At 30.0% G+C, this 17603-nt stretch overlaps 1 protein-coding gene and 1 long non-coding RNA gene across 2 annotated transcripts in view; both read right to left on the reverse strand.

Annotated features, from left to right (window-relative positions):
- The window catches only part of LOC143050821 (uncharacterized), a 41450-nt gene extending 30029 nt beyond the window's left edge, over positions 1-11421 (reverse strand). The window contains exons 1-5 of the mRNA XM_076223934.1: positions 11322-11421; positions 7830-7967; positions 7049-7120; positions 3715-3825; positions 2044-2067 (exon numbers count right to left, since the gene is read on the reverse strand). Of these exons, the coding sequence (XP_076080049.1) occupies positions 2044-2067; positions 3715-3825; positions 7049-7120; positions 7830-7967; positions 11322-11421 (445 nt within the window). The remainder of the gene's footprint in view (positions 1-2043; positions 2068-3714; positions 3826-7048; positions 7121-7829; positions 7968-11321) is intronic.
- A 3574-nt stretch (positions 11422-14995) lies between these two features.
- Positions 14996-16491, reverse strand: LOC143051239 (uncharacterized). Its single transcript, XR_012970666.1, has 3 exons — positions 16466-16491; positions 15599-15661; positions 14996-15026 (listed from the first exon to the last, which is right to left on the reverse strand). It is a non-coding gene; the product is annotated as an uncharacterized LOC143051239 (long non-coding RNA).
- Positions 16492-17603: the final 1112 nt, after the last annotated feature.

Below are 17603 nucleotides of genomic sequence, written 5' to 3' on the forward strand. Positions count from 1 at the left end.
AATTATATCCCTTCTTAATAAGTCTATTCAAAGGTTTTGTAAGTTTCTGAGGTGAATACTGACATCTTTGTGCTTTATAAAGAATATTACCATAAAAAATTGGATGTGAAATACCTGAACGTATTAGAAGTCTGCATGTTGAGCTATATTTACGAATGATGTCTTTATACCGATGATAAAATTTAGTAAATGTTTTGACTAGTTTGTGATATCGAAAACCCTGGTGTAATAATTTTTCAGTAATACATAAATTTCTCTCGTTAAAATCTAAAACATTGTTACATACACGAGCGAATCGTACAAGTTGAGATATATAAACACCGTAAGATGGTGACAAGGGAACGTCACCATCTAAAAACGGATAATTAACGATAGGAAATGAAAAATCATCCCTTTTATCATAAATTTTAGTATTCAGCTTTCCATTAGTGATATAGATATCAAGATCGAGAAAAGGGCAGTGGTCATTGTTAGTATTAGCTTTATTTAAAGTAAGTTCAACAGGATAAATTTCATTAATATACATACTGAAGTCGCCATTATTGAGAGCCAAAATATTTGCATTTATTGTAGTGCAAGAAGTTGTTCTAAATGCACCCACACGATATATTGTTAAAATGTGGCACACTTAACAAATGAGATCAAGGGGCAAACTTCAGATGGAAGTTCGAGTTTAAGTTAGGAAGTGAGAGTCCGTAAAAAGGCGGGCTTCATAATGGGAAGTTATTTTCATCACAAACATCTAGTATATGAAAAAACAGGTCTATATTATAATATGACTCTTTTTGCGATATTATTTTACTAAGATATCGTTTGCTTTGGCTGAGATATGGCAAACTGCTAAAATTTCCTACTCACCAGGAGGGCCATCTTTCCCTGGAAATTATTGAAAAAAATATCGATAGTACATTAAAAGAAGAATGATACTTTCAGCATAAAGTCAAAATTAAATATACAGTTTACATTTACTAAATTCAGCAGAATTATAACTTAATAAATGTTTTTTTTACAATCTTAAAAAGCTTTTACACATTATTCCCTCTCTGTATTTTCTGTTCTCACGAATTATTGTTCTTTAGCATTCACAATGATATCATGAACCCTGTTTTATTTGAAAACTGGTAAAAAGAGGCTGTAATTGTTTTACAAAATGTACTAACGATAGATTAAAGCATTAAAGTAAATAAAGGCAACAGTAGTATACCGCTGTATAAAAAAACCAAATCCGGGTTACAAACTAAAACTGAGGGAAACGAATCAAATATAAGAGAACAACAACACAACAGAAACACATCATTAAAATGTAACACACACAGAAACGAACTCTAATATAAAATAAAGGCAACAGTAGTATACCGCTGATCAAACTCATAAATCCATGGACAAAAAACAAAATCGGGGTAACAAACTAAAACTGAGGGAAACACATAAATATAAGAGGAGAACAACGACACAACACTACAATGTAACTAACACACACAGAAAACGGACCAAGCATCAGACAAAATATCTGACTTGGTACAGGACACTTTAAGAACAAAATGGCGGGTTGAACCTGGTTTTGTGGCATGGCAAATCTACTGCTTTTATGGCAATATAAAATATAACATTGAAATGACAAAATAACATGACAGGACTATAATACAAATTAATGGGAGAACATATAGGACAGAGTAAACCTGTTTTACTGTTTGTAGAGCACATCAGTGTTCCAAATTTCGATTTTAAGAAGTAATTATATAAACTGGTACGATTTATGTTCAATTTCTTTGTAGTTTGATTACATACATTGTGAAGTGTTATTAGGAAACATGTATTACCGAATGATTTTATAGTTATTTTAATTATAATAATGCATATCATAATGATAAATATTCTAGATTATTTTCTCTTTTATACTTCAGCTTGTAGATTTGATATCTTAAGTGGATCAAGAAATCTTGATCTGACACACAGACCTACAAACACCAAACATCTGTATTGTCGTAGAAGTTGCATCACAAATCATTTTTAATACTGATTTAATAGCCTTAATATACATACCTGGTTGTCCAACACCAGGACGACCTGAAAAATAACGGTAAAGTATAAAAAAAAAAAACCAACGAGATTGTGTCCAAAGTACACGGATGCCTTTTCCGCACTATCATTTACTATATTCAGTGGACCGTGAATATGGTGTAAAAACTCTAATTTGGCATTAAAATTAGAAAATATCATATCATAGGGAACATGTGTACTAAGTTTCAAGTTGATTGGACTTCAACTTCATCAAAAACTACCTCGACATAAAATTTAACCTGAAGCTGGACGAACGGACGGACGGACGCACAGACCAGAAAACATAATACCCATAAATGGGGCATAACAACAAATTTCCCTCATCTCGGCCATAACTCATCATAATTTAATATTGGTCACTATTAATTCTGAATCACACTTTCATTTTACTACTCTTTATATTTGTTTATTTTTAGATGAAAAAGCCACTGAACAATGCAAATTGTCAATAGTCCACTATAATGCAATCAATGTATTTCCCGCTGTTTATTCATTTTCAGTGTCTGCTAATCAAATTGAATGCACACCTTAAAGAAACAATAATTTCGGAAGTTGTCTTTTGTATTTCAATATACAATGGTATTATTGTACAAAAAACCCTGTGAGGTACGAAGAAGATAACTTTATAAAAGCTATGGCATGAGCATCATTTAACACGTTCAATCCAAAACAGGGCAGTATCACAAAGATAAATATAGAATAAACAAACATATATCTTTTGAAAAATAAACATATAAAAAACATGAACTATATGATGTCATTTTGAAAAGTCAACCTAAAGCATGTGTCAAATATGATGTCAAAGGTATTCTAGTCCATTCGCTTATAACACATTTCCATACAATTTCTACCAATTGACATGAGTTAACGCATGCATACATTAATTATTTTGGCATTACTAAAATGGAACTTAATTTCTTTCTTTGAAATCTTTCTTTTATTTATCCTTAATTTGATTAAGATAAATACCTGTCAAACCACGCATGCCTGGTCTGCCTAAAAAATATGACGGCATTATAAATGAATAATAATGGTTCGTTCACTGAAACACGTCCCATGTGTTTTAACGATGCCCTTATCATTTCAAATTAAAAAAAGAAATAAAATTGTTTTGGCTTCTGGTCCCTTTTCACTGCATACACTTATCCCCGATCAATCATTAATACCTAATACGCAAATCATCAAACTAATAATAAACATTACATACAGCAACACAGGATTGCTATATTACATGCTCCTTTATTCGGGACAAGCACATACAGAATGTGGAGGTGTTTAAAATATGTTTGCGGATATACAGTCTTACTTAACCTGGTACATTGGTATAACATTAGTTTACAAAAATACATTTATTCAAAGAAATTTACAACTCATACACAATGATTTAACATCCTATTTGTGTCAACAAATATCAACTTTAGGCTACTAGTATTTGTATTGTTCATTTTAATTGCCTCATATTGCTATTTCGTTTATAATGCAGCGTTGATGCTCAAGACCAATACTTTATTTCACCGTTCATATTGTTTAAACTTTTGCAATATTGTACTGCATTCTTTAAAACTTTTACACGTGTACATATTCTTCATATGATTTATATAAATTGGATCTTTGATATTTTCGATTTTCGAAAAAAAAAACAGTTTTGCTTACCATCTACCCCTTTGGGTCCAGCAGGCCCCAGAGGTCCCACAGGTCCTGCTGGCCCTATTGGTCCAGGTGGTCCGGCAGGTCCTGGTTGACTAGCACCGTTAGATGCGTCTCCTGGAACAGCGAATACAGACATAGATTAAATTATTAAAAAAAATACTTACCGTCTTTTATATGGTCGTTATTTTCAGAATTGTGTTAAAATATTTTAAATTAAATAAAAAATTTACAATTTTTGAGTCTTTACTTAATACAATTTAGTAGTTACATATATATGTAGTTATCGATGCTTCTATATGTTTCAAATAGTTTTCACTGATATTACACGAAGCATGTAATTATCGGTTATATTGCTTATAGTATGAACTTATCAATTGAATTGCTAAAATTCTATAGTTATCTATTTAGTTGCATTTGATATCTAGCTATCAATAATATTCCTACATGTAGTAGTTTAGTTTAAATATATCTGTGTATAGTGGATTGGGAAACAAGTTATTGCAACATATATTACATGTAATATTTTGCAGTTATCGATACTTATGCTTAAAATATCAAGTTATCAATAATATTGATTAAAGTTGTAGTTATTAATAGTGCTAATACATGTTATAGTATGCAATTATCGATTTTAAGGCTTATGATATGTATTAATCGATAATATTGCTAATAGTATGTAGTTATCGATTATCATGATTATATTGTTCATAGAGTGTAATAGTCGATTATATTGCATTTAGTATGATGTTATTGATTATACTGTTTATAGTACCTTGTTATATTTAAACAGTGTATACCATGTGTAATTTTAGTTTTTATAGTATGAAGTTAATAATTGTATTGCTTATATCACGTTGTAATCGGTTATAGTGTATTTAGTGTGCATTTATCGATAATAATGAGTATAGTATTATTTATTGGTTATATTGCTTATATAATGTAATAATATGATTACATTGTTTATACTTTATAGTTATTAATTAAATTGCTTATAGTATGTTGTTATCGATAATATTGCTTATAATCTTTGATTATCGATAACATTGTATTTCGTTTTGATCAAATGATGAAATTGCTAATGCACGAAGTAATCGATTATATTGCTATTACTATGTAGTTATCAGTCATATCGCTTATAGTATGAAGAGATAGATAACTGCATTTAGTATGTAGGTATGGATCATATTGTATATATTATATGAAAACATGGTAAATATCGATAACATTGGTTAACTTATGCAGTAATCAATTGTTGTTTATGAACGTAGTTATCCATTTATTTATTTTTTAGTTTACAGCTGTCGATAATACTGCTGATACTATGCAGTGAGCGATCTTATTGCATGTTGCATGTTATTATCGAATATATACTAATCAGTAATTGATAATCTTGCTTGTAGTATGTAGTTATCGATTATCTTATTATACTGTAATATGAGGTAGGCATTACCTGTGAATGGGGAAGAAGTTTGTTTAAATTATATTTTTGTATTTTAAATATTTGTTACAAAAAAGATACGGAAATACCGTAACGTTTCCGATTTTTTTTTGATTTTTTTTGAATTTTCTACTGTAAAAGAATGATCGATTTAGTTATTAACTGTATTGTTTATTGTTTTAATAGGGATTATATTGCTTAAAATATATAGTTTATCTGTTATCTGAGTGCAGATTACAAATAGTAAGTTGTTATCAAAATATATTGCTTGCCCCATATAGTTTATCAGTTAAATTATATTTAGTAAATTGTTATCAAGTATATTGCTTAAACTATATAGTTTATCGGTTAAATTACATTCAGTAAATTGTTATCAAGTATATTGCTCATAATATGCAGTTATCGATAGTGTTCATGTTAATATGAAATTATCAGTTGTTTTGCTATAATCATGTAGTTTCAGATAATCAAGCTTTTTGTAAGTAGATATTGATTACATTGTATTTAGTTTATAGTTTATAGTTTCGATGGTAGTGTATTTAATACGTAATTATCGATGTTAGTGTATTCAAAACGTAATAATTGATGATAGTGTACTTACTTTGTAGATATCGATGTTAGTGTAATTAGCATGTAGGTATCAATTATAGTATATTTATCACATAGTTATCAATTAAAGTGTATTTAATACATAGTTATCAATTATAGTGTATTTGATACACAGTTATCAATTATTGTGTACAAAGTATGTAGATATCGATTATATTGTGTATAAAGTATGTAATTATCCATTATGTGAAATGAACTATATGTAGTTATATACACAAATTACCATCATGCAAGGTCATGTTTATTAAGTTTATACAATTATTATATCAGATTTTACCTGACTTTCCTGGACGACCTGTAAAATCCGTATTATTATAAAAAAATTCTGGAAGGTCGACATCCCTAATTTTTATTATACTGTACATTTTCAAGACAAAGTATCCGATGGAATGTAGTAACGAAAAATAACAATCAAATTACTTGTCTGTAAAATTGTTCGTTTCTCATAATCAAATGCATTCAGGGTAAAATTTTCTAATTGTAGTCCCAATGTCTGTGATTGGTTCACGACTTCCCAAACATTTAAAATTCAACCAATGACGTGACGTTGCTTTCATTTTGTAGATTATGAAACAGCCACTTGTATGTTATGATATCGCAATATTTTAAACCAAAGTCAAATGTATTTTGCTCCCTCTTCTTCGTCGATAATTATATACGACATATGTGGATAATAGCGATTTTACATATTATATACAATAAGATTTCAAACAACATTCAAAATGATTATATTTAGACTAAAAAATCAAATTGCATATTTAATTACAGAACGTCAATAATAAATTATATTTTGTTATGTTGAATAGTTCTGTTCAACAATTCTAAATAAATGTTGCACTCACCGGTAAGGCCTCTCATTCCTGGTCTACCTGTAATATTTTTCAAAAGTAAAATGCGATATACATTTTTGCTGCAGTATGGATAAATGTTGACAAAACATGAATTTGTACCCTTTTTTATATTTATTATATAATAGCATCGTGCATAAACCGAGAAGAGAGTTAGCTAGAACAAATATATCAAATAAATTATAACCATAGAAAAATTAAGTTAACAATGGATCAAAAGAGATATTCCAGTTTTGTTTGAATTTTCCATGAATTTCAATTCCACAAAAACAGACCAATATCCGTGAAAGACAATATTGCTTAAAACAATGCTCAAAACTCATGTTGAAGAAGTTATATCAGGAAGTCGCATTAGAAAAATTAGTTTAAACAAAAACATGTTTTTCAATGTATGATATGTAATGATTGTTGAATAAAACTAAGTATTAAATCATGAATTTACCTTTTTCACCAGGTGGTCCTATGGGTCCTGGAGGACCTTGCGGTCCCGCTAATCCATCTTTTCCAGGATTTCCTGAGGGGAAAATCAAATAAGTTTTCATACTATGCCAAAGCTACTTTGCCAGAAAATTCATTCGAAACTAATTTTTTTTTATAACGTTGTAAGTATGTCGTATAACTGTGCCCATACATGCTGTACATGTCTTTTTGTTCTTATTTTGATAAATACATTTTTTAAGTGTCAATTAGAGAAACCTTTAAACCTTTATTGTATGAAATTTAAGTACTTAATCATTTGATATAGTTTCAGTTTGTTTTAGATTTATGAGTTTGACTGTCCCTTTGGTATCTTTCGTCCCTCTCTTTCAATAAGTGGGGATCGAAACAACCTTATTGGACATGATATAAGAAAAACTTAATTTATTTCTGTAGAATGATATGGACATCGACATAGTTAACTATATGTATTCAAAGAAATTTACAACTCATACATAATGGTTTAACGTTTTATTAGTGTCAACAAATATCAACTTTAGGATACTAGAATTTGCATTGTTCATTTTAATGGCTTCATAGAATTGCTATCTTGTTCATAATGCAGCGTTGATGCTCAAGCTTAATTCTTTATTTCACCGTTTGCTTTGTTTAAACTTTTGCAATATTGTTCTTTGTAAGGTAGGTTTTTTTTTTAAATTTAATTTTTTTTTCATAATTGGATCTTTGATATTTGCGATTTTCAAAAAACAAAAACAAAATATTTTTTTTTAAAACATTTTGCTTACCATCTACTCCTTTGGGTCCAGCAGGCCCCAGAGGTCCCACGGGTCCAGCAGGCCCCAGAGGTCCCACGGGTCCTGCAGGCCCTATTGGTCCAGGTGGTCCGGCAGGTCCTGGTTGCCTAGCACCGTTAGATGCGTCTCCTGGAATAGCGAATACAGGGATAGGTTTAATAATTAAAAAACGCTAAGTCTCTTAAATGGCCGTTATTGTCAAATAGATATCAAAATATTTAGACCTTCAAATTGAATGAAAAATTTACAAACTTTGAGTCTTTACTTAAGACAATGTAGTAGTTACATATAGATGTGGTTATCGATGTTACTGGATGTTTCAAATAGTTAAGTATTTAGATATCGATAATATTCCTACATGTAATAGTATGAAGTTATCGATTATATAGTTTATAATATCAAGTTATCAATAATATTGATTAAAGTATGTAGTTATTGATAATGTTAATACATGTTATAGTATGTAGTTATAAATTTAATGCTTATGATATGCATTAATCGATAATATTGCAAATAGTATGTAGTTGATTATCATGATTATGTTGATTATGTATTGTGGTTATCGAATAAATTACTTGTAGTATGATGTTATCGGTTATAAACAGTACCTTGTTATATTTATACAGTGTATGCCGTGTGTAGTTATCGATTGCATTGTATAAAGTATTACTGAATGATTATATTGCTTGTAGTATGTAGTTATAGATTATTTTACTTATACTTTATAATGATCGAAATAGTTATTGATTAGATTGTTAATTGTACATTGTATGCAGTCAGCAATTATTTTACTTATACAATATAATGATCGCAATAGTTATATTGTTTATTGTACATCATATTTAGTTAGCGATTATATTGCTTAAAGTATATAGTTTATCGGTTAGATTACATTTATTCAATTGTTGTGAAGAATTTTGCTTATAAAATGTATTTATCGATTATAATGTACTAACTTTGTAGTTATCGATGTTAGTGTATTTAGTTTATAGCTTTCGATGATAGTGTATTTAATACGTAGTTATCGATGCTAGTATACGACATTTGTAGTTTTCGATGTAAATAGATATAGGAAGATGTGGTATCAGTGTATATGAGACAACTCTCCATCTTAGTAACAATTTGTAAAAGTTAACCCTTATAGGTCAAGGTACGGCCTTCAACACAGAGCCTTGGCTCACATCGAATAGCAAGTTATAAAGGACCCAACACATTACTAGTGTAAAACCATTCAAACGGGAAAACCAACGATCTAATCTATATAAAAAACGAGAAATGAGAAACACGAATGAACTACATAAACATAAGTGTGTTTGGCATAAAGGTAACAATTATAGTGTACTTACTTTGTAGAAATCGATGTTAGTGCATTAAGTTTATAGTTTTCGATGATAGTGTATTTAATACGTAGTTATCGATGCTAGTATACGACATTTGTAGTTTTCGATGTAAATAGATATAGGAAGATGTGGTATCAGTGCATATGAGACAACTCTCCATCTAAGTAACAATTTATAAAAGTTTACCATGATAGTTCAAGGACCAAAAACATTACTAGTGTAAAACTATTCAAACGGGAAAACCAACGATCTAATCTATATAAAAACGACAAATGAGAAACGCAAACATAAGTGTATTTGGAATAAAGGTAACGATTATAGTGTACTTACTTTGTAGTAATCGATGTCAGTGCGTTAAGTTTATAGTTTTCGATGATAGTGTATTTAAAACGTAGTTATCGATGATAGTGTTATAACTTTGTAGTTATCGATGATAGTGTTATAACTTTGTAGATATCGATGTAAGTGTTATAACTTTGTAGTTATCGATGTAAGTGTTATAACTTTGTAGTTATCGATGTAAGTGTTATAACTTTGTAGTTATCGATGTAAGTGTTATAACTTTGTAGTTATCGATGTAAGTGTTATAACTTTGTAGTTATCGATGTAAGTGTTATAACTTTGTAGTTATCGATGATAGTGTTATAACTTTGTAGTTATCGATGATAGTGTTATAACTTTGTAGATATCGATGTAAGTGTTATAACTTTGTAGTTATCGATGTAAGTGTTATAACTTTGTAGTTATCGATGTAAGTGTTATAACTTTGTAGTTATCGATGATAGTGTTATAACTTTGTAGTTATCGATGATAGTGTTATAACTTTGTAGTTATCGATGTAAGTGTTATAACTTTGTAGTTATCGATGTAAGTGTATTTAACATGTATGTATCGATTATAATTGAACCTAATACATATCAATTATAATGTACTAAATACAGGTACATATCGATTAAAGTGTACTAAACATGTAGATAGCGATTATATTATGTATAAAATATGTAATAATCCATTGTGTGAAAGGAAGTATATGTAGTTATAGTGAGTTATATACACATATTACCATCATGCAAAGTCATGTTTATTAAGTTTAGACAATTATTATATCAGATTTTACCTGACTTTCCTGGTCGACCTGTAAAATCCGTATTATTATAAAAAAAAAATCTGGAAGGTAGACATCCCCAATTTTTATCATACTGTACATTGTCAAGACAAAGTATCCGATGGAATTTAGTAACGAAAAATAACAATCAAATTACTTGTCTGTAAAATTGTTCGTTTCTCATATTAATCAAATGCATTCAGGGTAACATTTTCTTAATTGTAGTCCCAATGTCTCTGAATGGTTCACAACGTCCCAAACAAATAAAATTCAATCAATGACGTGACGTTGTTTTCATGTTGTAGATTATGAAACAGACGCTTGTATGTTATGATATCGCAATATTTTAAACGAAAGTCAAATGTATTTTGCCCCCTCTTCTTCGTCGATAACTATATATGACATATGTGGACAATAGTTTTTTTAAAATAGCGATTTTTACCTAATATATAATAAGATTTCGAACAACATTCAAAATGATTATATTTAGACAAAGAAATTTAATTGAATATTAAATTACAGAACGTCAATAATAAATTATATTTTGTTATGTTGAATATTGTTCAACAAATTTAAACAAGTGTTGCACTCACCGGTAAGGCCTCTCATTCCTGGTCTTCCTGTAATATATTTTAAAGGAATAATACGGTATACTTATTTGCTGCAATATAGATAAATGTTAAAAAACATGATTTTGTACCCTTTTTATATTTATTATATAATAGCATCGTGCATTAACCGCGAAGAGAGTTAGCTAGAACAAATATATCAAACAAATTATTACCATAGAACAGTTAAGTTAACAATGGATTAAAAGAGATATTCCAGTTTTGTTTGAATTTTCCATGAATTTCAATTCCACAAAGACAGATCAATATCCGTGAAAGACAATATTGCTTAAAACAATGCTGAAACTCATGTTGAAGAAGATATATCAGGAAGTCGCATTAGAAAAATCCGTTTAAACAAAAACATGTTTTTAAATGTATGATTTTTATTCATTGTTGAATAAAACTAAGTATTAATTCGTGTTTTTACCTTTTTCACCAGGTGGTCCTATGGGTCCTGGAGGACCTTGCGATCCCGCTGATCCATCTTTTCCAGGATTTCCTGAGGGGAAAATCAAATAAGTTTTCATACTATGCCAGAGCTACTTTGCCAGAAAATTTATTCGAAGCTAATTTTTTTTTAACATTGTAAGTATGTCGTATAACTGAGCCCATACATGCTATACATGTCTTTTTATTCTTATTTTGATAAATACATTTTTTAAGGGTCAATTAGAGAAACCTTTAAACCTCTATTGTATGAAATTTAAGTACTTAATCATTTGATATAGTTTCAATAAGTGGGGATCGAAACAACCTTATTGGACATGATATAAGAAAAACTTAATTTATGTCTGTAGAATGATATGGACATCGGCATAGTTTAACTATACGTATGTATGTCAATTTCTAGACAGTTAAGTACTAAAAAAATAGCGAAGCTAACATTATCACACTTGAATAATGACATATGTACAGTGCAGATAAGTTTTTCAAAGAAAAAATAAACAATCACTGAATTTTATTTGTGAACTCTTTTGAATCATCAGACAATAGTCAGAATAATAAGCATAAATGTCTTAAATTAGCTGTACTGTTTACACTCTATCGTGTCTAGTTATTTCAATGGATATCACAATTTCTTCGGGTAATATACTACTAATTCAACAACATTTTGACATCATTTTCCTGTTTAAAGATTGTGTCTTACGAGGACGTATTGAATATACATTAACAGGAAATCAGTGTACTTAAATCAACAATACACACGTGTATATATTTACATACTTTTTTATGCAAGTTTTATCTTTAGTAGAACATTCAGTTGAAAACCTGATAGTCTTGAATATTCATGATTTACTTGCTATAGACAGTTTACCAAACAGCAATCCACGATTGTGTAAGTCATAATATAAATAGCATATTTTTATCCTGAGAATATCCATTTTTATTAATGTATAGATAACAAAAACAAACAGTAAATTTGTTTGCGCTATTTAACTACACACTGTGAATTTGTTATTATTTGAGGATTACTTTTTAGTAGATTTCGTTGGTAAAGGTGAACCACGGATTCAATTGCCAACCGAAATACAAATTTTCTGTAGGATTGTTTATATAAAAAAAAGATGTGGTATGATTGACAATGAGACAACTATCCACAAAAGACCAAAATGACACAGACATTAACAACTATAGGTCACAGTTCGGCCTTCAACAATGAGCAAAGTCCATACCGCATAGTCAGCTATAAAAGGCCCCGATAAGACAATGTAAAACAATTCAAACGAGAAAACTAACGGCCTTATTTATGTAAAAAAAATGAAAAAAAAAAAAATATGTAATATATAAAAACGACATGTATGTGTTCCAGACCATATGAGTATTTGGACCGTACGCGTACGGTCCGGACCGTATACGTATACTCGTACGGTCCGACCATACGCGTACGGTCGGACCGTATGGGTATACGCGTACGGTCCAGCTGATGTTTTGGGATCATATGGGTTAAATATAAACAAATATTTATCAAAATCATTATTTTTAGTTATACAAATTGTTTTTATTACATGTATATGGATAAAATGATTAAGCTAACAATTGAAATTAAATATGTGTTTAATTTTATATCCGTGATTCCTATTTTGGTACTGAAGGAGACACTGACTTTCACAAAGAACGTTATATTTTTATACAGTAACATAATTTGTTCATGCACGTTGCTTTGCATTTTTTTTTTTGAAAAGTTCCTTTATATTCTAAAACGATTGTCCTCCCACTCTATGTTTACTTCCGATAACTTCAATTTCAATTAGCATACTTGGCTTCAATTTATGAATTACTGACATGCTAAACACAGGAGATTAACAGATTAAATAAACGTGATTTTTTAAAATAATTATAACATTATTTTGTTTTATTTCAATTTCAATTGAACTTTTTACATTAATTTGAGATATGAGTTATGTTGATGTGTTAAATACATTTGTATCTGATAAACGTGACCAACTTCTTGATATTAGTCAGACCGTACGCGTACGGTCCGACCGTATGCGTATTTTGAAAATATACGCATACGGTCCAGACCGTACGCGTACGGTCCAAATACTCATACGGTCTGGAACATATGCACACTTTATCAAAACAAAGAAATCTAATATTCACGAAAATGCAAAATTTCTTCAATCAACGAAAATAAATAAATACACAACCAACTGCTTCATTCTAACTAATATTGATACTTATAATATTACCAGGTTTTCCAGGTCTTCCTGAAATAATAATTTAAATAAATAGTTTCATAGGCATTCACTTATAAAAAAGTTAAATATATATATTCATTTATAAAATTGCTGATAGAGAAAAATATATTTAAACCCAGCAAATACAAAAGAAAAACTACAAAAGAGAAACAAACCCGGCGGTCACGAGTGTTTCAAATATCAAGTATTAAAGACCTGGGGTGGTGTTCTCGAAAGTATCCTAAGATTGGTCCTCAGTTATAGATAAGACCAACTTTAGGATGGACTTAGGATCAATTTAGGACACTCTTAAGCTGTGTCTCGAAGCTATCTCAGACGCATCTTATGTTAGGACGTCCTAAACGTATCCTAAGTGCAAAATTTTAAATCGTTTAAGTAATTTTTTCATAAAACATTTATAAATGATGAAACCAATAAATTTTGTTTACGAACTTTATAGTTACATGTAAAGATTTAAATGCATGATTTCAAATGTTATCATCATGATTATAAAATTATATAAAAAAAGGATTGCACTATTAAACTGAAATGAGAATTGAATGTGTAATGCATCGTATCGTGAAACACGAAGTTCAAAGTTAAACTCGTGCATTTTTCCTTTATATACGAGGTAAAAACCGATGGTCCGTTTCAATTCGTGTTCATTTTTACGTAAAATAAGTATCAAAAAGCGAAATCCAAACTTTATTCATTTAAAGTTAGGACGAAAAATGCGATGTATCCTAAGTTAAGAGAGCTTCGAGAACACGACTTAGGACAAATGCTTGTCCTAAGATGGTCTTAGGACACGTCCTAATCCTAAGATGGCTTCGAGAACACCACCCCTGTTACTCGAGAAAAAATATCTCAAGCTTATAAAAGTTGAATGTCCAACCTTAAATTTTAAAATTCTCATAGTAATGTTGTTGTAATATTTTCATCGCCAGGTAAGAGCAAATGATTTTCGATCAAGCCATTTCAATTTTTGCATAGCGCTCACAAACATGCTTATTCCTCTTCAATCATTTTTTAAGTGTAAAACATTGTGTGCCTGAGATATAGTACTAGTTGTAGTTTGCTCTCTGTCATAACATATTTCTATTTATATTTTTTGTATTAAATTCTTTAATATGTTTTACATTTTGTTGCCCAGGGGCTGGCTGCTCTTTTGAATCCGACAACAATGAAAATACTCGGCTTAGAGTAGGAAAAACCAAATTAGTGGAAATTTACATTTCATAGATAAAGTTATGTTTTCATTTCTTTTTTTATTAAAACAAGAGTTCATGCGAGCGAACAAAAAAGAAACACACTTGTATATTATAATGCCTACGTCTTTGACTTGCGCATAACTCGAACACTTAAATGTAAACAATCTCAGTAACCAAATATGGACCTTATGGATTAAACTTTTATTGTTTACTAACCTGTTAGTCCTCTCATACCGGGCATACCTACAAATGAAAAATAGTAAAACAATCTTTACAAGACCATCATATCTAACATTTAGGAACTACAACTGGAGCAGGTTAATGGCCGAAACGTCTCAAAATTTGGTTTATTGTTACAATAATAACATTTTAAAGAGACAAAATAAAATTCGACTTTAAAGAGCATTGCAATTGACGCCCATAATCTTCTAAATCATTTGCCAGTACAACTAAGGTAATCTATGCTTCAGGTATGTTAGCCTTTTTTTTCGATCAAAAAAATTAAACGGTTAAATTAAATCTGCATTCAAGGCCTGTTTATTATTTTTTTTAAAAAGAATGCAAAACTAAATGAATAATGTTTCATTATGATGAATCGCAATCCGTATCACTGTTTTTGTAATACCAATCTGCGTATAAGCGTTGTTTAGTTCAGTATCTCTGTTGCAAAAAAAAAAATGCGGCAACTATAAATGTTTATACATGATATAATGATATTCCTTTTTTTTTAAATGATTGTAATGATAAGTAATACTTATTATTATCATCATTTTTTCAAAACATTGTTCAACTGAAATAAAATAAAATAAATTTACCTTTTGGTCCAGCCGGTCCTGGAGGTCCAATTGGTCCAGGCTGTCCATCTTTACCAGGTAGACCTTAAAATACCATAACTGAGTTACATCGATATTCAAAAGAAGTAGTAAAAAAATATCAGATTTTAAATTCAAATGAATTAGGCTAAAACAAATTCAAACTATCATAAAATCACGGCCTGATCATTGAAGTTTGTATCACGGTAGAATAGTAAGTCCTTATTAATTGAACTATAAATAAAAGCACTGTAAAATTAGTAAAATAAAAGGTTTCTTTCTTTTTTGAGTGATTTTCCAAACATTTCTATATGAGCAATATTACGTGTTAATGATATCTTATAGATAACCATTTCTTTTGGACAAAGTCCTCAAAACATCAAAGGTAAATTTATTATATCATAACATTCAAATTTCATAATTTTCATTGGCAGTTATTATTACCCAGCTTGTTTGGACCTCTGTCCCCTCACCAAAAAAAGTAAATGATATACTTGTAACTATAAAAACCACCAGAAATTATTTCGTCAAAACAAAAGCATGATGTTGATAATTTAAAATCAAACACACAGAAAACCTCTCATGATATTTATTCATTGTTTATATTCATATTTTAGACAAAAGATACATATTGATTGATGGTCATATTTGAAAAAACATAACCATGAAAATTCACTCACGACTTTTAATTTGTATAAACCTGCAAATCAAATTCATTTCAAATTACAACAATAACTATAGCTTTCTGTGTAACTACTTGGCAGGAGTATATGTTAAATACATGATTACTGCAATCTGTTCTTATAAATAAGTTACAGCATGGGTGTATATATGTATGATTAGATAATATGGCTAAGCAGCTTAATTCACCTGATTTTCCTGGCCTGCCTTTAAATGAATGAAAATGAATTATAATACGGAATCAGCAAGAATACAAGTGTGTCTTCATATTACATCATGCCCGGTCGCACTATCTTATTTCTGTGTTGTGTGAAAACTGATATCAGGGTCAAACTCGTTTATTGCAGAAAATGTCATCAGATCCCACCATATTGAACATACAATCCCCATTCCTTTCATGAATGTGAACTACCGAATAAGACGATTTACCGGATTTGTTATAACATGAGCAACACGACGGGTGCCACATGCGGAGCAGGATCTGCTTACTTTCCGGAGCACCTGAGATCACCCCTAGTTTTTGGTTGCTTATTCTCTAGTTTTTTATGCTGGGTCATGTGTACTATTGTTTGTCGGTTTGTCTTTTTCCTTTTTAGCCAAGGCGTTGTCCGTTTATTATCGATTTATGAGTTTGACTGTCCCTCTGGTATCTTTCGTCCCTCTTTAATAATAAACTACAAGACACAAATCTTTAACCTTATACTGAACAAACGGAATATTGGATAGACAAACAGACCAGAAAGCATTATTCCCCTCTTCTATCGTAAGTGGAGAATCCATAGAATGAAATTCAAAACAGTGTAGCTTTGGCCATTGATTGACACATTAAAATCATCCATTGACTGGGACAATTTACTTGAACGTTTGTCTGTAACGACCACTGTTCACGACGTACCTACGATAGACATTTAAACTGTGGGGTCACCAAAGGTTTCTTAACGCCTTTTATTATAAAATAATTCGAAAAATTAATCAGGAATAACCTTTGTGTTTTGATTTATATAATTGATATAAATCAAAATATCGTGTTATTTCTGATTAATTTTTCGAATTACTTTATTTAGGTGTTGAGAACCTTTGGTGACCCCATAGTTTTAGTGTCTTTAAAAAGTACATAGTGAGCATTGGTCGTTACATACAAACGTTCTCCTAAATTGTCCCACTGTTTTGAATTTTGTTCTATGTATATAAGAGAAAAAATAGACGAAGTATAAGATTATTTTAACATTATTGCCTTCAACTATTTGTTTTATATATATATGGTTCTATGAAATGCGTAACTACTACTTACCAGTTAACCCCCTCATCCCAGGCATACCTACAAATA

This window comes from Mytilus galloprovincialis, chromosome 11 (genome assembly GCF_965363235.1).
Source record: "Mytilus galloprovincialis chromosome 11, xbMytGall1.hap1.1, whole genome shotgun sequence".
Taxonomy (NCBI): domain Eukaryota; kingdom Metazoa; phylum Mollusca; class Bivalvia; order Mytilida; family Mytilidae; genus Mytilus; species Mytilus galloprovincialis.